This window comes from Miniopterus schreibersii, assembly GCF_964146895.1.
Source record: "Miniopterus schreibersii genome assembly, chromosome: 15".
Classification (NCBI taxonomy): domain Eukaryota; kingdom Metazoa; phylum Chordata; class Mammalia; order Chiroptera; family Miniopteridae; genus Miniopterus; species Miniopterus schreibersii.
The window spans coordinates 48,924,975-48,943,972 of record NC_138115.1 but is presented as its reverse complement, the minus strand read 5'-3'; the positions used below and the strand labels follow the sequence as shown (position 1 = coordinate 48,943,972).

Sequence of the window (18,998 nt, the reverse complement as noted above, 5' to 3'; positions counted from 1 at the left end):
TCTATCATCTATCATCTATCTATCTCTATCATCTATCAATCTATCTATCATCTATCTATCTATCTATCCATCTATCTATCTCTATCATCTATCTATCATCTATCTATCATCTATCTCTATCTATCTATCATCTATCTATCTATCATCTATCTATCTATCTATCTATCTATCTATCTATCTATCTATCTATCCATCTATCCATCTATCTATCTATCTCTATCATCTATCTATCTATCATCTATCTATCTCTATCTATCTCTCTATCATCTATCTATCTATCTATCTATCTATCTATCTATCTATCTATCTATCTATCTCTCTATCATCTATCTATCTATCTATCTATCTATCATCTATCATCTATCTATCTATCTATCTATCTATCTATCTATCTATCTATCTATCTATCTCTATCATCTATCTATCTATCTATCTATCTATCTATCTATCTATCTATCTATCATCTATCATCTATCTATCTATCTATCTATCTATCTATCTATCTATCTATCTATCTATCTATCTATCTATCTATCTATCTATCTATCTCTATCATCTATCTATCTATCTATCTATCTATCTATCTATCTATCTATCTATCTATCTATCTATCATCTATCATATCTATCTATCATCTATCTATCTATCATCTATCTATCTATCTATCTATCATCTATCTATCTATCTATCTATCTATCTATCTATCTATCTATCTATCTATCATCTATCTATCATCTATCTATATATGTTCTTTGTTTCCCCAGCTCAGCAGATGGAGCTCGCCAAGCCCGCAGGGAAGTGGAGACGCCTGGAGGTGCCAGACTGTGCTGGGGACACCTTTGGTCAAATGGCCCTGTCCCTCCTTTCATCATACTCCCTGTGTGGGGGTGTAGGCAGGGTCCCAAGAAATGCTAATTATCTTACAGCACATGGCTGCTAATGAGGGCGCTGCCTCTCACCCCTTCCCCCTTCCCCCCCAGGAGCAGCTCCTGCGCCCCAGCATGAAAACAGCTGTAACCCCCTCGCGGTGGAAAACACAGCAGCGCAGGGGGAAGACCCCCCCCCACCGGCCCCAGGCCCGGCGCCGCGGGAATAACCGCAGCCACAGGCGGGTGAGGTCCGTCCCTTCCTTCCTGGGCACACCTATGGAGCCCACCTATTTTAAATGGGCGCTACCATCCAGTTTTATCACCTGGCTTGCAACTCAATATATTGGGAACATTTTCTCTTTTACAGCGGTTAAAATAACTGCCTGGCATGGGATAAGCATAACTGATTACGCGCTCCTGTTGGGGAAATTTAGATATAATTTTTTTCCAAGGAGACTCGACTCTCTTTATGCCTTGAGGAAAAAGGGGTGGCCTTGTCTCCTGCAGCCTTCTGTAGGAACTGCCCTCTGACTTAGCCTCACTTGCTTCTCTGTGCCCATCGCGTCATCGCTTAAGTAACCCACCTCACTGTTCCCACTCCCCCCTCTTTGCCCCTCTCTCCGCCTGGTGTCCCTGGCCCCGGGCGCTCTTCCTTCCTCCAGCGTCCGCACCCGGTCCTTCGTCTCTAACACCTGCGCGTCCCCTCTCGTTTGCTCCCCTCGCAGAGGCTTCCATTCCATTTCCAGACGCTGTCTTAACTGATTGTGATCAACTCTACACATTAGATTAGCTTTTAATAACCTGAAGATAGGATTTATTTGTTTAAAGGAAAATATTAAGAAGCTCTTGGTAGAGTTCCATGTATCAAGACACATAGCACTTGGGCACAATGTAGAGATGACTGAGGTTTTTCTTTTTTTTTAAGTAGTTTTTTTACGGAGGGCAGGGTAGAGGTAAGTAGTTGGTTCAGGCAAATCTAACATATTGCGCTTTGCTTTATTGCACTTCACAGATATTGCATTTTTTTTTTTTTTAAAAAAAACACCAAAAACAAAAAACGAAGGTAAGACCCTCCACCCACAAAAAGATTACGACTCGCCAAAGGCTCAAAATGATGGTTACAATTTTTTAGAAGCAAAATATTTTTAATTAAGGTATGTGCATTGTTTTAGACGTAATGCCACGGCACATGTAACAGACTACAGTATAGTGTAAACAACTTTATATGCACTGGGAAACCAAAGATTTCATGGGACTCGCTTTATTGCGATATTAGCTTTACTGCGGTGGTCTGGAACCAAACCTGCAATATCTTTGAGAGATGCCTGTACTGCAGGAATGCTAGAGACCCTTATGGAAATCTGTTCACTACTTCAAGGCAACTCACAAATGATCAGCTCCCAGGATGTTGGAGGGACAGCCTTTAAAGGCCATGACATTTGCACGACCAATGTTGCGCGTAGATGTAGATGTGGATTAATATGGACTCTGTATAGCGAGGCAGGTGGCAGCCAACGTGAGAACAGTGCACGCAGATGGTGTTAAGTCTGGAGCCCTGGAAGCCGCAAGGTGCTCATCCATCACATGGCCATCTGGAAAGTAGGGACGCTCGGTCATTAAAGGAAATCCCTCCGGCAGTAGGTCCCGCTGCCCACACACGTGGCGTATTTACACGAGCCAAAAATCAGTTGGGGCCCAACATTTGATGAGTACAGGGTGCTTATGAGATCAACAGTACTGACTACACGAATTTAGACTGCTGAAAAACGTCTTTCAACAAAAGCTGCCACAGGCCGACTGTGAACTTGCTCTTCCTTGGACTTGCGCTTTCTCACACCTGGTCACCTACCCCAGCCAGTGACACCTTCAATCAATTCCAGGGGTGCAGCAGAACTAGGTTAGCCTCCGATGATTAAGGACACAGCATGTTCTGGGCCCAAGTTGCAGGAAGAAACTACAGTCCCCACCCACACTTACCAAATGCCTGTCCTGGGCCTGACACCCAGGATGCAAATGGGGAAGACACAGTCCCCACCTGGGTGTGGGTCCCGTCTTGTACTCAATGAGGCAACTGCTTTTACCTGCATTTCACTGTCTAACATCTGCAGGGATGGAACTACGAGAGGCCTCTGAACTTGGGTGGACCTACAAATCTGGCTCAGGTTGGGGTGGGGAGAGAACCCTCTCCTCTTGTCCCCCTTTAGGTCCCAGCCTTTCTTGTCATTGTTTCCCTCAAATCAATAAAAATCAACAGGGTGAAAAGGTTCTGAGACTAATCACTAGGAGGGCCTGTATAGGGACCCGTTAGGACCCACAAGTCCCTAAGGAGTGAGAGTGGGGTCAGGCCTGTGGTATAATTTAAGGGCATTAATTGGAGCTGGGGGCCCCCACCCCACTGCTGGGGTGGCTACTAACTGAGCTGTCCCCCTAGAGATTGTCTGGGTCTCCCCGCCCGAAGGAAAGGACACCAGAAAGCATCTTTCGGTGTTTTAAGAGGCCAAGCCTTTTCTCGTTTCTTTTCCTCAACAGACATTCACATGCTATAAAGTGTCAGAGACTTGGAATACGTCTCCACCCGAAAGGCAGCATGGGTCGCGACAGCGAGGGTGTAAATATCACGGATGCCAAGGTGACCATCCCATCCGGAGTCCTTGATGCTTTTCCAAGCGGAACTCTGGCTGCCAGTCTCTAGCAAGCCGCAAGGTAAAACAAGAGACCCCTTTGGCTAAGTGCCCACAGGCAACTACCCACCAACCGAGAGGGCAATGCCACTTACCGCAACCTGGTAGGAACGTCTGAGGGAAGCAGCGCAGCCGGCCGTGCCAGCATTTGCACATGGAACACCTCCGGGGCAGCCAGGTGCCGTGGGGCACAGACCCGCAGTTCCTGAGTGAGTGGATCCGGCGACACGTATGTATTTCAAGTCCCACTTCTCCTTCCCTCTCCTCTCCCTCGCGCCCCCTTTTAGTGGCTTACTCTCTGCGCTTGTCGTGCTCACAGTTGCGTCCGTAGAAGGAGGGAGGGCAGGCACAAAAGGACCCCAGCATGCAGGTCCCCCCATTCAGGCAGCAGGTTTTGTTGAGCTCCTTACCTGAGAGGTAAGAGGCGGCTGAGAGGGTGGAGGGGTTGGAGAGCTGAGCTCCTGTCAGCAAAGGCTCGCAGAGCGCCAAGGACGTCATCTCCCCAAAGTGTGGGCAGATGTCGAAACATTGCCCACCTCACAGAATAAGACTTTGGGGGCTTTAGCGTTCCTTCTGCTACCTGTGTCTCTGAGCAGAGAAATCTTTTCCATGCAAAGGCCAGTGGAGGTTCCTGGAGTCCCCAGCACCAAGTGGAATCAGGTGAAGGAAACTCCAGGGGCGTGAGGTACCTAAAGCCTTTCTTGCCCCCATCATGAAACCCTGTCCAACCATCTGCACAATTCCAGAAGCAGGTTCCCACTCTCTCCAGGTGAAAGGGGATCTAAAGATAGGAAACACAGGAAGGGCCAGGAGAGGGACATCACCCACAGTGTAGATCTAAGGCAGGTGGGTCTTACTGTCCTGGATTCTCATGGGTGGCACAAACTGGAAAGGCCGATGACGAATTGTAGGCTCCTCCTGGGACCAAGGGCTGTCGTCTCTGAAGGCCGGGTCTCCCTGCGACGGACGTGCAAGTTCATGGCCCAACCCTTAATGACAAAATCAACTCATGGAGTCTGTGTTTCGGGCCACGTAAAAATTGCTAGTAATCAAAAGAACCAAAAGTCTCTTACCAGCCACTAATTCCAGTTCAAATGCTTTGGAAATGGCCAAGATCAAAATCACCCTAGGAATAGGAAATCAGACGCTGTTAGCAAAACAAAGCAGATGAAACCTTTCAGGCCAACACCTGGGGCTTCCCATCACAAGGACAAGACGCGGTCATACCTGGAAGAGAGGCACTCCGTCTTCCAGCCGCCCATGGCTCCTAACAATGCAGGGGGCAATGTTAGCATGGCTTTAATTCAGTCGTTGCAAAACACCCAAAGGAAAACACTGATTTATTGACATGAAAATGGGAATTTAAAAAGAAAAATACCCCAGATGAGAAATATGCGTTTCCCAGGTCTCAGGAGAAGCAGGAGCCAGGATGTCTGGGGAAACCAGGATGGGGGGTGGAGTGGGGGCGGCGCTCATCACAACCTTGGGTCCCAATCCTTAGCCAGGGACTCAGCCTTCCCGGGATTCCCCTCCTCTCCTCCGGGGGCGGGCAGGGGGGACCCCCGCCGGGCACAGCGCTTAAGCTCTCCCGGGGTGGAGGTGAGAGGCGGTAAAGCTCCCCCCCAACAAAGAGTGGAAAAGGCAGAGCCTTGTAAAACGGTGGTTAACCAGGCCTAATGTCCGTCATTAGTTTTGGGTTAAAAATATCAGATTTATTTTTTTGGGGGGGAAAAAAAAAAAGGCAAATCAATGACACTATCCAGTTGGCGATTCCAGGTCAGGGAGTGGTGGGCAGTAATTGTTTGGTCAGGAAATTCTAAACACCACGTATGGGCTCGCAAGGTGTTTGATATTTTATTGCTAAGTTTTAATTCTTGAAATTTGCTTTCATTTTTGTTTTTCCAAGAAAGGTGCGTTGAGCCTGGTGCTCTGCCCGGGGCAGACTCAGGTGGGCCGGTGGCGAGTTCAGTGGGTGTGGGGGGGCGGGCGAAAGGCCAGGAGGCTGGCAAAGGAGCTGGAGGTTCAGAGTCAGGAAGGGTCCCGGAGGGGTTCCCCACCTCAGGTAACTGAGTTTAAGGCCTGGCGCTGCGCCTCCCGGGCAGGCTGCTGGCAGCCCCTTGGGGTCTGCAGTCAGGGTGCCAGGCCTGCCTCAGGGAAAAGTTCTAGAAAGATGGCAGTCCAGCTTGGGAGGCCATTTCAGCCTGGCCACGGGGTTTCACCGGGATTTTTCAGTCTCCCAGGGCCCCCGCAGTGCGGCCCCTTCCATTCCCTCACCCCAGCCCTCATGACACCAGCGTTAACCCCAAATTCAGAGGCATCCCGTGTTACCCTCAAGGCGTTTATTTGGGGGTCACACCACAGCTGGCGAGGTGCATCCACTCACCGAACACAGTGCCCCAGAGTGTTTAATTCGTTACTAAACACGCCCAAAGTCATGGGTAGCTCCTAAATATAATTTAATTCTAATTCCTAAAGTCAAAGCCTGGCGTTTACCTAACATTGCCAGCTACACAAGCGGGAAGCTTTTCTGAAAGTTCTCTTTTCACCCAGGTTCATAGGATTTACACGCGACAGAAGGGATCCGCTGCACTGAGGCCATTTCAGTGTCAGTGTCCACCTGTGTGACCGCGCTGGGTCCACCAGTGCTGAAAAGGGCCGCTATTAGCTCTTCCACCTGCATCCCCGGAGAGTTAAATGTAAGATTATTTTTATTGGGGGTAGGGCCCTATGCGAACCGTGGGCGGATGCGCCCATTTACTCATAGCTGGCAGCATTTTCAGCTCCGCAGCCGCAGGCCACTCCCCGTGTGGCCTTTCAGCTCCTGGTGGCATGCAGACATTCCTGGGGGCCGGGGGACTTGGCCCCGGGGCTGGAGGCCGGATGTGGGGGAGGGGAGGGCGGCACAGAGGAGGTGACCCACCCAACCCCAGGGGCTGCCAGGAGGCTCACAGGAACAAAGAAAGTGCTTGGTGGAGCGCTCAGACCTCAACACCCAAGTGGGAATAGCATGGCCACGAGTAGTCTCGCTTTAGAGATGAGACAACCCAGTCCGTTCGTGGGTTTGAATGTCTTCTCCATGGAGGCTGGGCAGACAGCACCGGCACCTCCTACTCCAAAGGGGCTGTTGTGGAACTTTTCGAATTTGAACTAGGACCCCTGGCAAAGGCCTCCCCATTTTCAGAGGAAAGAACTGAGACCCTGAGTCTGGCGCTGGGTGAGCTCAGTCCACAACCCAAGGCTGCCAGCCTTCCTGCCGCACCACGTCTATTGTCTGAGGACAGGAACTCACTGAAAAGACCTGCAGAGGCGGAGAAAGTGAAGTGTGTGCAGCGTAGACAGAGCCCGGTCAGTTTCCGGATAGGAGGGCTGTGGTGTTTGGGTGGCCAGGGATTTGCTGTGGGGCTGGGGACCCACAGGCTGTTCATTAAACAGGTATTTAATGCACGTGCTATGTTGCTATGGGCTCTCGGGACACGGTTGTGAGAAGTGACCCCACTGTGTAGTGGGGGAGAAAGGCCAGTAATCAGTGGCTGTAATTGGGGTAACTGCAAAAACTTGCTTCTGCCTCTGAGTGGGGGACTTGACGGGTGACCGTAGAATGGCCACTGGACACCTCTGCTGGGTCACCGATGGAACTGACAGAGGCTGCCCAGCCTTCAGCCAGTGAAGTTCTGTGTGTCTGAGACCCACGGAGCACCAGGCTTGGGGGTAGGACACACTGGAATGGGGGGGTTCCCCAGTCCCGGGCAGCCCGCCTCACCCCTAGTGGAGGGCACTTAGGACTGAAAGTGAAAAACAGATTTTCTTGGCCTTGGGACATTTCCGTGTCACCCTCAAGCTGTTACTGTGTATTAAAAGCTGGGGCAGGAGAGACAGAATTGTGTGTTTAAAATCACACAAATAAGCATTTGACTTAAAACCATCCAGCCAACCAAGAAGAGTCAAACCAAAAAACATCATCGCCGGAAGACAGGCTCCCGGTGTCTGTCTAAAATTCAAGGAAGGAGACACAGTGGGAGGTGGGGTAGGTGTGAGCTTGGTCAAGAATGTATGGACTTAAACCCCAACTAAAGAGGTAACCGAAAGGACAGCCACTTCTTCGGCGCAATGACAAGGCTTTCAGGTAAAGGATACTTTTATCGTAGAGCTCCTAGGGTCGCACAGTGTCTTACCTGTCACCGCTCCTGGAACATTCAGGCGGCCGGGCTGGGAAGTCCCTCCAGCTGAGGACCGCAGGGCCTCTGGTCCCACCCTGCGCAGCGCCCCACAGCCGGCGACAAGGCCTCGCCCATTCATTAGCAAGTTAATGGCTTTCTGTTCTCGCCAATGAACTTAACCAGCAACTGGAAGCCTAGCCTGCATTTGCCACTAATCGCTGTGGGGTTTAGAGGAATGGATTCTTGCTCTCGCAAATTTGCAGTCTCAGTGGGGAAGACAGGCTCACGCCAGTCACTTAAAAGCTCAACTGCTCTATAAACTGGGTAGGAAGGAAGAGAAGGGCTTAGGAGGGGCTCCGTGTGTGTGTGTGTGTGTGTGTGTGTTATATGAGTTCCTCTATAGACACATGAATTACTCAGCCATGAATGGACACAGCGTGTTTCCGCATTTTGTGATGAACTCCCGTGAACAGGCATCCTAGCGGATGCTTGAGAGTATGTATATCCGCCTGGTAAATTTCCAGCACTGAATTGCTTGGCTAAAAGGCGAACATTTCCAAATTAACTTTCCAAGAAGGCTGCACCGGTCTCCTTCCCCCGCCCCCCCATATCCTTACCAGCTGGCTGCACCGTCTCTTAATTTTTGCTAATTCCGTGTCTGAAAATAGAACGTCTTTGTTGTTTGGATTCGCCTGGTTTCCTGTATTTTATGGGATGCTTGGACTGTCGGCCCTGCAACAACGTGCGCTGGAACTGAGAGGGTCCACTTATATGTGGATTTTTCTCAATAAATAATGTAATGTGTTTTCTCTTCCTTACGATTTTCTTATAACATTTTCTCTTCTCTAACTTATTTTATGGTAAGAATAGAGTATATAATAGGTATCACATACAAAATATGTGTTAATGGACTGTTTTTGCTATTGGTAAGGCTTCCGGTCAATAGTTGGCTATTAATAGTTAAGGTTTGGGGGAGGCACAAATTATATGTGGGTTTTCAACTGCTCTGGGGGTCAGCGCCCCTAACCCGTGTTGTTCAGGGGTCAACTGTATTTCTTTTTCCGTGACGTGGCAGGCAGCTCTTAGAGGGAACTTGAACTGGATTCTTTTTGGAGACTCAGCCCAGAGGCCGTTTGCTCTGGGAAGCCCATCCCGATACCCTCCTCCCTTCCCTGGTTTCCGACTGAGAGGCCCTGCGGCCCCATCCTGGTACCAGGGCAAGCGGCTTGTCTTCTTGTCTTTCACCAACCCTGCCCCCTGTCCCGGGTCGCCCAGACTCGGTTGTCCAGAGACCAGGGTCCCTGGCAACCTCAGCTTTCCCAGCCTCCAGTGCAGGGCCTGCCCGCGCTGGCTTCCTCTTCTTAAGTCTTAGTCCATCTGACGGAAATGTCAGGTGTCAGCCTTAGTTTCTACAAGGGGGTGGTATGAGGCCAGGGCAAGGACTTTGAGAAGCACCGCAGGAAAGCAACCCTCTTTCCCATCCTGAGCCGGGAAACACAACAAAAAAGGGAAGGGAAACAAATCCCAAGAAGTCCAAGCAATGCGGAATTTGGGGCAGCTTGTTCAGGGGAGTTTACCAGGGGAATGTCTAAGACAAGATAATGGTGAGGCACTCGCTGGAAATCATGGCAGGGTAAGGGAAGTCTGATTGAGACTTTCAGGCATGGATATGGTTTAGGATTCTTTCTCACCAAAATTTTGCTCCTTCCAACCAAATTCAACAGATATTTGCTCACCAGCTACTCTGCGCTGAGTGCAGTGAGGAGACAGCTTTCCAAGGCAGCTCCCACTCCCTCTCCCTGTCTCCCCAGTTAAGATAAGCCCAGTAATCTTCGCCAAGTGCCATTTTAGTGTTATCAAAAAGCTGCTAATTGGGAGAAGGCAGTCACTCCCTGATTCCAAGGCCAGTGGCCCCAGCAGACAGATGGATGGGCAGACGGACTCCCAGGAGTGAGACTTAGGAGGGCAAGCGGGGGTCCCGTGTGCGTTCACAAGGCCTGGAGAATCTCACTTAAAGCGCTTCCTAAGTGGATTTTGTATTTGTTAACATCCAGGCATTCTTCACAGCTCTTAAGGGTTTTGAAATGGATTAAATGCAAGCGGAGGAAGGCGGAGTGCAAAACCTAACCTGTGTAAGAAATGAGTTCAAGTGCTCTAGTGAGAAGATTTCCAGGAGGCAGATGATCCCGGGCACTTTGAAGTGTGCCCCACTCTGGAAACGCAGCTGAGCCAGACTGGACTCCTGACCTATGGGGATTCTGAGATAATAAATGATGACAACTGAGTTTGTGAGAATTTGTTTCACAACGATATAAAATGAATACAAATACTTTAAAACTTTTTTATGGCAGTATATCGTGCATTCATATAAGTGTACAGATAGTAAGGGGTTACAATTAGTAAGTTATTCAGAAGCGAGTACCATGGAACCACTACTCAGGTCAAGAAGCTTATTGCTAGAATTCCAGAAATCCACCCCATGCCTCTTCACAATGACCACCCCTTCCCTCTTCCCCAAAGCTAACCATGTTTCTGATTTCAAATCCCATAGATTGATTTTTCTGTGGTTTTGAAACTTTATAAAAGTCTACTTCTTTTTGCTTGACTTTATGTTGATGAGAATCATTCATGATGTTTGTAGAGGTTTGCTCATGTTCATTGCTGTATAGTATTCCACCGCATTGAATCTATACGAAGGTTGAGCACCACTTATTTATTTTAATTTATTTTTAATTACAGTTGATATACAATATTAGCTTCAAGTGTACAACATAGTGAGTCAACATTTATATACCTAACAAAGTTATCACAATAAGTCTAGTAGCTATCTGTCACCTTACATAGTTATTACAATATTATTGACTTCATGCCCTATTCAGCACCATTTATTGAAAAAAAACCATTCTTATATTACTGCTCTACAATACCATTTTCATCAGGAATCAATGATTGTGTGTTTGTGAGCTTGTTTTTTTATGCTTTTTGTGTTTGGTTTGTCTATTTGTGCCAATACCATCCTGTCGTCATTACTGTAACTTTATAATAGTCCTTGATATTTGGCATAGCAAGTACTCTCCCTTTGTTCTTTATATTAAAGATTATCTTGACTATACTTGATCTTTTACATTTCCATATAACTTTTAAATACGTTTCTAAATTTCCAAAAAATTCTGTTGGGATTTTGATTAGAGTGCATTGACTCTTCAGAGGGGAGTTGGAATGAACATCTGTGTCATATTGGGTCTTCCAGTCCATGAAGATTTGTTCAGGTGTTGTTTAATTTCTTTCAATAATTTTTATAGTTTTCTATATAGAGGTTTGCACAGTTTAGTTAATATTTGTTTCCTTTTAATGTTTAAGGAAATGGTATCTTTCACTTCAATTGTTGTGGTTACAGATATTTATATTGAACATGTATCTAACTGACCTTATGAAATTTGCCTATTCTATTAGTTTGCTAGGGCCACCATAACAAATACCATAGGCCAAGGGGCTTAAACAGCAGAGATTCCTTTTCTCACAGCTCTGAAGGCTAGAAGTCCAAGATGAAGTTGTCTGCAGGTTTGGTTTCTTCTGAGGCCTCTTGCAGGCAGCCACCTCCTTGTTGTGTTCTCACAGGGTCTTTCCTCTGTGTGTCACACTCTGTCCTAATCTCTTCTTACAAGAATACTAGTCATATTGCATTAGGGTCCACCCATATGACTTCATTTATCTTAATTACCCCTTTAAAGGCCCTATCTCCAAGAGTTACTTCTGAGGTACTATTGCAGGTTAAGACTTCAAGATATAAATTTTGGGGTGATCCAGTTCAGCCTATAAAATTTATTTACCAAGTTCCATAGTTTATCTGAAATTGAAATGTACCCGAAAGCATTTTTATATTTGCTAAATTTCTCAGTCCTATTTGGTGCACATTACAGTGGAAGGAGCCTGGGCTATGCCATAGCCGCTTCTCCCACACCAGCATCATCAAAACATCCCACTGCAGTTGGAATTTTGAATGAATTTGTGGGGAAAAATATTTTTCCATTTAAGTATGATTAAGCTTTTAAATATTTAGCGCTCATAAATTGAAATAGTATTTAAGTAATATCTATCTGAACCGAAACTGCTTTTTCCATTTATATTCTTTGGTTCATAATACCACAAAAACAAAAACAAAAAAACCCCAAACAAACAAAAACCAAACCAAACATTAACTACTAAGTAGGTAACTTACGTTATTTATCAAAAGAGAAAAACAATATAAAAATTCTATTCTAAGTAGTAAGAAGCACACCCAACACTTTAGAGGTCTGATTTAATATAGTCACACAGGTGTTTTTTTTGCACCCCACCAACTTAGTGTACAATATAAAATGATGATTTAATTATAAGTGTCAACAATTATAAATGTCAACAAATAAAAAATATTCTACAAAGAAAATAGTCCTCTCAAAATCAAACCATTTTATAATTAGACTTACTGTGCGTATATTAGACAAAGGTGTGCTTGTGGTTAGGGCACAGGTGTGAGGCGTGTTGCGGGGCGGGGTGTGTGGATTGGGCCCAGGGCGCTAGATTCCGGATGATTAACTAATTATCAAATTGTCAGCATGTTGGCTATGAACAAATACTATTTTCCCAGGTAGTAAAATCTCTAAAGAGAACCTAAACTCACGTACGTTGTAAGAAATTAAAAAGGAAAGAAAAACACCCTGTAAGAATAAAATCAAGACCTTGCACACCTGTTGCTTCGAATATTGAAAAAACATTTTACGCGCCCTGGGTCCCTGGCTTTCTTCTGCTTTCCGGCGGCTCCCAGCTGGAGCGCGGAGCCGGGGCCCTTTCCCTTTCCCGGGGCCCTTTCCCTTTCCCGGGGCCCTTTCCCTTTCCCGCCCCCCTTCAGGCAGCACACTCCCGGGTTTCCAGCGTCCAAAGGCCCCGCCACCCGCGGGGGGGCGCGGATAATCCGGGCTGCGGGCTCGCGCGGGCCGGGCCGCCGTTTGCGCGGTGCCAAGCCCTCCCCGGCGAGGTCTGTTTTGTGTCCCGCCGGGCTGAGTCACATAGAATAGATAGCAGTTCGTTGATCAGCACATGTCCTGCAGATCTGTTTTCAGCTTACAAATATAGCCCGTGAGCGCACAGGCCGCGGCTGGGCACTTGGAGCGCGTCCGGCTCGGGCGCGGCTCGGCGGCCAGGGGCTCGGGCTGCGGCGCGCCCGCGGGTAGGTGGCCCGGTGGAGGGGCCGGGGCGCGAGCGGGCGGCTGCTCCGGAACCGGGGGCGGGGGGCGGGGGCGGGGGCGGGTTGCGGGACGGGCGGGGGCACCTGCCGGGAGCGTGGGGACAGTGCGCTCCTTGTTTATGTCTTTCCCGCCGCGCCACGGCAGGACCCGGCGGGCACCCGCAGCGGGACACACTGGGCAGGATTCCGCAGTAACCTGCATTTTAGGGCCAGGACTGGAACTGGATGGGGCTGGGGCGGGGGCGGGGGCGGGGCTGGGGGAAGGAGACCGGGCTGCTGCGTGGCAGGGTCCCCACGGCTCCCGCTCCTTGGTTCGTGGGTACTCCCAGTCCTGCCCTGGTGCCCAAGGCCCAGCTGCAACCTTTGTGGTCCCACGTGCTGTTCAGGGGCGAGAAATCAACTTTGTGTCTTCTTCGGTGCCCTGAAGGGATGCCTGGCATCTGCCCGGCATCTGTCTCTTGCCCTGGCTGGGGGTGAGGGTGAAAAGGCGATGGGAGCCCTGGCCAGTGTGGCCCAGGTGGGTGAGTGCGCCCCGTGCACCAAAGGGTCCCAGTAGATTCCGGGTCAGGGCACATGCTGGGGGTTCCCGGCAGGGGGCGTGCAGGAGCCAGCCCTGGGTGTTTCTCTTTCTCAGTGCCTCTCCCTCTCCTTCTCCCGCCCTCAAAATCAATAAGAAGCGTATGAAAAGAAAAAAGTGATTGGACGCCCAGAGGAGACCTGTCGCCTTTGTAAGCAGCCCAGCTGAGGCTCTCCCGCTGGACCGAACCCTCTCCCATGCCTCAGGGGTTGGCTGTTCTCCCAAACAACCTCTGCTAACCGTGCCCGGGGAGAGAGACCCTCAGACACTCATGTCCCTCTCATTTTTATCTTATATTTAATTGGCAACAATGTCCGCCTTGATTTCCTTTTTTAAAACATCAGACATTTTCCGATAGAAACATCGACCAGCTGCCTGCCACATGCCCCCTACCAGGAATGGAGCCTGCACTGGGGCATGTGCCCTGACTGGGAATCAAACCAGCGACCTTTCAGTGCACAGGACGACACCCAGCCAACTGAGCCACACAGGCCAAGGCCAGTTTATCATTTGGCAAGAAAGGAGAGGACAAGGTGACCAGACAGTCCCCCTCCTGCCTGGAACCCTGGCATATGACATCTGAGAGGAGACATGTGTTCTGGTGCCAGGGGACACGTTTTTCCAGTCGTGCCCTCTGGCTCGGGAACACAGATGGTTCTGTAAAGTGATTCTGATATGCTTGGGGTGGGGAGGGAGTGTGGAAAAGTATTTCCCCTTCCTCAAGGTCCCTGCGGGACCCCCCACCCCCACTTGAGGGCATCCCTCTTCTTCTGGCTCCCACAGCAGCTTGGGCAGCCTCTGGTGCTGAATCCACACGCTGCTGTGTTAAAATGCATCCCTTTCAGCATCTGTTCTCCCCTCTAGATTGGGAACGCGGAGGCAGGGACAGTCATCTTTCTGCATTTAGTGAGTGCCCATAATGTCAGGTGTGTAGGGTTCCCAGGAATCAAGGAACGGAAACATGCACCCAGTAAACTGGCTCAGTGCACAGGGTTCCTGTGTGGAGGTTCAGGGGCAGGAGCCCGGCGCCTGCAGCCCTCCAGCCATTGTTACTGGGTGGCTGCTCAGTGTTGGGAGTGAAGGGGTGAGGGGATTAACTTGAGGGGTCCAGGCTCTGAGCCCACGTCTGGGGCCTCTCAAGTGGCTGCATCCAGACAGAGGGAGCACGTGAACAGTCTGAGGAGGTAGGAAGCCGGGGAGACAAGCACTTGAGGAGAGCAGTTGGGGTGAGTGAGAGGGGCTGGCCCAGGGCACATTATGCCAGGTACTTATTGGGCCCTGTGGGGAGCTGGGGTCTCCCTCTCATTCCAAAGGGAAGTCTCTGGAGGACTTGAGCCAGGTGGCAGCATGCTCTGGTTCTCCTTGGAAAATGACTGTCACTACGGTGTGACAAATGGATTGGATGTGGCTGAGTGGGAAGTCAGGAGACCAGCTGTGATTTTTGCACAACCGAGGCCAGATGTGACCCTAACTGGTGGTGAGAATCGCATGACCATGAAGACTTAGTGATGAATTGGATGTGTGCAGGAGAATGTCCACATAGAGGGTGGACAGAGTGAGGACACAAAAAGCACAAAGGACTGACCTCCAGAGAAATATGGAGTCAGTCTCCACAGGGGGATTCGGGCAACCGGGGTGGATTGAGGTCGGAAATCTGGAGTGGCTTAGCTGAGTGGTTCTCGCTCAGGGTCTCTCATGTAGTTACGGTGAAGATGTTGGCCAGGGCTACGGTCATCTGAAGTCATGTCCACTGGGGCTGCAGGATCTGCTTTTAAGACGGCTTCTGCTCACATGGCTGTTGGCGGGAGGCCTCAGTTGCTTCTCCATAGGGCTGCTGGAGCATCCTCAGGGCATGGTGGCTGCCACCTGCATGTTGGACACTCTGCTGCTGACAACTGCCAGGCCCCAGGCAGTTGGTTACTTAGCAAGTCACCTGGCCTCCAGCCAGCTGCCCACCTTGAGATGACTGGGAGGAGAGGACACACAGGCATCTGGGTGTCCCTGGGGCAGGCAGCGAAACCGACTGCTGCAGGTCCCCTCTTCCCTGCCCCTCTGCTCACCAGCCTGCTGGGCCTGTCTCACTTGGTTCAGTTGCTCTTGTCCTGAGAATGTCTCCAGCAGGTGGCAAGTGGGCCCTGACATAAATCCTGGCACAGTCAAACCACCTTAATTGAAACAGAACCTCCTTCTCTGCTTTGCAGAACATGGAAAATGGTGAACACAGTCAGATGACAGACAAGATATACTCTTTCCCACCAAAATACTGAGACTAATAGTGATTTATAACTATTTAAAAATAGAACAGAAAGACATCAAGGAGAGACTCTTCCTCTAAGATGCAAACTTGAATTGCATTTCTGCAAATTAATGAGCAATGATTTTTTAAGGCAGGGGCAGTTAGTGTGCAGATCTGGTTACTTCTCAAGGATTTACTGGCCTCAGAAAATGAAAGAAACTCAACAGAATCTGAGTCCTACTATTTGCCAACCAACACTCCGTGTGTTTGTGCAAATCAGATTTTGATGCTGTAGGTAGGGGAAGTTTAAAACAATCTCTAGAAAGTTATTTTACTTAGATAAGGGAGATAACTATAGCTTAGTGGGATAAGTTGAAATGCAGTTTTATGTCTTGATCATTTTTTTTCACAGTGAACAAATAGTTAAAACAAACAGCAAAGATGAGTTGGGAATATAAAAAGCTGAGAATATAAAAAGACGAGAGAAAGCTCATTGAGTGGCCTGAGAATGAAGCAATTTAGATGTAAATCTTTTATTCACTTTTCATTTACTTATGCAGTCAACAAATATTTATGGAGGGCCTACTATGTGGCAGGCACTGTGCTAAGTCTCACTAAGATGTGAGAGCTAAGAAGTGCCTGAGTCTGACTTTCCTTGCACTTGGAAAACAGCATAAACAGGGACCAGCTGCTTATGAGGGTTCATGTTGCAGGGAACCTCACGGAACATGTCCCCTGGCTGTGCGCTCAGCCCCAGGTGGGAAAGCGCTCAGCGGGGCTTTGCACAGTGTTTGCTTTTGTTACTCAGTGGCGGCTGGTGTGTAGCCTTAGACAACCAGGTGTGTGTGTGTGTTTTCTGATTAACTCATTAAACTTACCCTTGAGTATGTTACAACCTACTGGGAAGATTTAGGTGCTACTAAATTCAATAGGATGTGGGAACATGGAGCTTGAGGACTGCCCAGGGAGCTCTAGGAACCCACAATTCAGCTGAGACAAGTGTAATGTCCCAGAGGAGATGGCTCCAGGGTGCGTGTTGCACTTGGACTTTTACACAGAGACCTAGGAACACTAGCAAGCTGCCATCCTTGAACCAGCAAGGCAGTTCTTCGTTACGTAAGACGACTCATTCATGTTTCTTTTTTTTTCTTTTTTTAAAATATATCTTTATTGATTTCAGAGAGAGGAAAGGAGAGGGAGAGAGAGAGATAGAAACATCAATGATGAGAGAGTCATTGGGGATGGAGCCCGCAACCCGGGCATGGGCCCTGACCGGGAATCGAACCCCGATCGCCTGGATCCCAGGTGGACGCTCAACCGCTGAGCCACGCCGGGCCGGGCTCATTCATGTTTCATTGTAAAGTTCATGGTAAGACTGTCTTCTGTGTGTGGGTGACACTGACATGTATATGTATTTTTTTAAATAGGTAATTTTATGCTCCCAAAATGGGACATAAAGTGGTCGTATTCGACATTTCTGTCGTCAGAGGCTTGTGGGAAACGCGTGTCAAGAAGCACAAAGCCTGGCAGAAGAAGGAGGCCGAACGGCTCGAGAAAAGTGCGTTGGAAAAGTAAGTTTTCTGTACTCGCTTGTGGCTTCTTTAGCCAGTAGGGGCCGGGGCAGGACACGGCTGTGTTGCGGAGGGGGCTGTCCTTCTCCTGGGATGTCTCCCTGTCAGTGACACGGCCTTACTGAACTTCAGAACCTTGGTGCTGTTGCCCAGCATGATCGTTAGGTTCCTATAAAATGACACCACAGCTGGAAGGACCCCCCAGGCGCCGTGCAGGGGGAGCTGAAGAGTCCCGAGCCAGCTCCAGTGTCCGGCTGGGCCTGGAGTTTACGAACAGCAGGTGCGCCCGCAGGAGAGATTCCCCAAGGTGGCTGAGGGGTGACATTCTCAAGTCAGGTGCTTTATAAACCGGGACTACCTGTGTGGTTCTAGCCAAATGCTCTTGAAACATCAGCAAATTCCCGTGGCCTTGCATTTTGAAAAAACTTGCATTGGCACCACCTGCTAGCCAAGGAAATGTAATTAATTCAATGTGCAGGTAATTTGGGGAGAAATTTCAGCCAGGCATTCCATCTAACTCAACTCCTCTGAAGTCAAGTTGCTAGTAATTCACAACTCGGAGGTTTTAAGTTTCCTCTGGGTTACCCACCCCTTTCGGAGCAGAGGGGCGGGGAGACCCCAGGGCACGGGGAGGGCCACCACGGGCCCAGGCCCAGGCTGCGGGCGCTGCGGGACAGTGAGGGCGGCCTCGGGCGTTGCAGGATCAAGGAGGAGTGGAACTTCGCGGCCGAGTGCCGCAGGAAGGGCGTCCCCCAGGCGGCCTACTGCAGGAATGGCTTCGTGGACACCACCGAGAGGCTCCTGGACAGGCTCGAGAGGAACTCCCTCCTGCGGCAGGGCTCGCCTTCCAAGGACAGGGGCAAAGGGAGCAGCGCTTTCGTGTTTGAACTTTCGGGGGAGCACTGGAAGGTGAGTCGGTCCGTTGGGGTCTCTGAGGCCAGCGGAGGCTCAGTGCGCTCTGCGCTGAGTCCTCGGTTACACTGAGCTCGGGGCCTTGGCCTTGGCCAGGTGGGCGCCCTCACCCTCAGAGGGCCTGCTCTGAACCGGGCTCTCCTGGCTCCTTCACGAAAGCGCCACCCCGGAAAGGGCAGGGGAGGGGAGCACTTGGATCTCTTCCAGGCTGGGAGCCCCTGGGCCCCAGGGGCACTCCTCAGGATGGCACAGCCTTTAAAATGCACAAAGCTTCTGCCTTCCCCCAGACCTTTACAGTAACTCTCTGCCTTTTTAAATTTTTAAACAAACGGAGCCTTTCACCTAATGCCCCGGTGGGTGGCGACTTTGCGGGCTCGTCACAGTGTGAGCAGCAGTAGAGAAATTTCTGCAGACACGTTAGCCGTGCTCCTCTGAGATTCTGAGGCCAGGGCACAGATGTCCCCTCTTTCCTTCCTCGGGTGCTTGCACGCGCTTCCTGCTCCCACTCCCCGCACCCCGCTCCTTTGCTTGGAAGGCTTGCCCGTGACCTGCGGGCTCCTGGTCGGAGCGGACTCAGACTGTTGTCCGTTTCGGTGGGACAGGGTTCTCTGGGGCCAGCCCTCCATCTCTGTGACCCTGGGTCAGCTCCCCGATGAGCCAGCTCTTCATGTTGGCTCAGCAGCAGGGGGACACCATCTGGTCTCACGTGGGTTGGGTGCAGATCAGGAGGGCCCAAGATGGTGTTGCCAGGGCCGGGCGCTGTGCTTAGAA

General features: G+C 49.8%; 2 protein-coding genes across 6 annotated transcripts in view; one reads left to right on the top strand and one right to left on the bottom strand.

The window, feature by feature from the left end:
• Nucleotides 1-1,645: 1,645 nt before the first annotated feature.
• CRIPTO (cripto, EGF-CFC family member) lies at nt 1,646-8,029 on the bottom strand. The gene is made up of 7 exons (XM_081160399.1): nt 7,723-8,029; nt 4,778-4,817; nt 4,624-4,676; nt 4,408-4,539; nt 3,846-3,960; nt 3,646-3,755; nt 1,646-2,461 (listed from the first exon to the last, which is right to left on the bottom strand). The coding sequence occupies exons 1-7, from the start codon at nt 7,844-7,846 to the stop codon at nt 2,346-2,348; spliced, it is 690 nt and encodes a 229-aa protein (XP_081016525.1). The 5' UTR covers nt 7,847-8,029; the 3' UTR covers nt 1,646-2,345.
• Nucleotides 7,633-18,998, top strand: part of LRRC2 (leucine rich repeat containing 2) — a 20,837-nt gene continuing 9,471 nt past the window's right edge. For 2 of the 5 annotated variants that reach the window (XM_081160395.1, XM_081160394.1), the window contains exons 1-3: nt 12,643-12,913; nt 17,172-17,315; nt 18,017-18,224. In XM_081160395.1, the coding sequence (XP_081016521.1) occupies nt 17,191-17,315; nt 18,017-18,224 (333 nt within the window). In that variant the 5' untranslated portion in view covers nt 12,643-12,913; nt 17,172-17,190. Of the gene's footprint in view, nt 7,674-12,642; nt 12,914-13,565; nt 14,042-17,171; nt 17,316-18,016; nt 18,225-18,998 lie in introns of those variants that run through there. The other 3 variants (XM_081160396.1, XM_081160397.1, XM_081160398.1) reach the window with 3 other exon arrangements.

Coding starts and splice junctions, on each gene's coding strand:
- CRIPTO (XM_081160399.1), bottom strand. CDS start 7,846: ATGAATGGGCGAGGCCTTGTCGCCGGCTGTGGGGCGCTGCGCAGGGTG. Junction 4,540..4,623: donor TGAACTGGAATTAGTGGCTG/GTAAGAGACTTT, acceptor TTTGTCATTAAG/GGTTGGGCCATGAACTTGCA. Junction 3,961..4,407: donor ACCCATGAGAATCCAGGACA/GTAAGACCCACC, acceptor CTTACCTCTCAG/GTAAGGAGCTCAACAAAACC.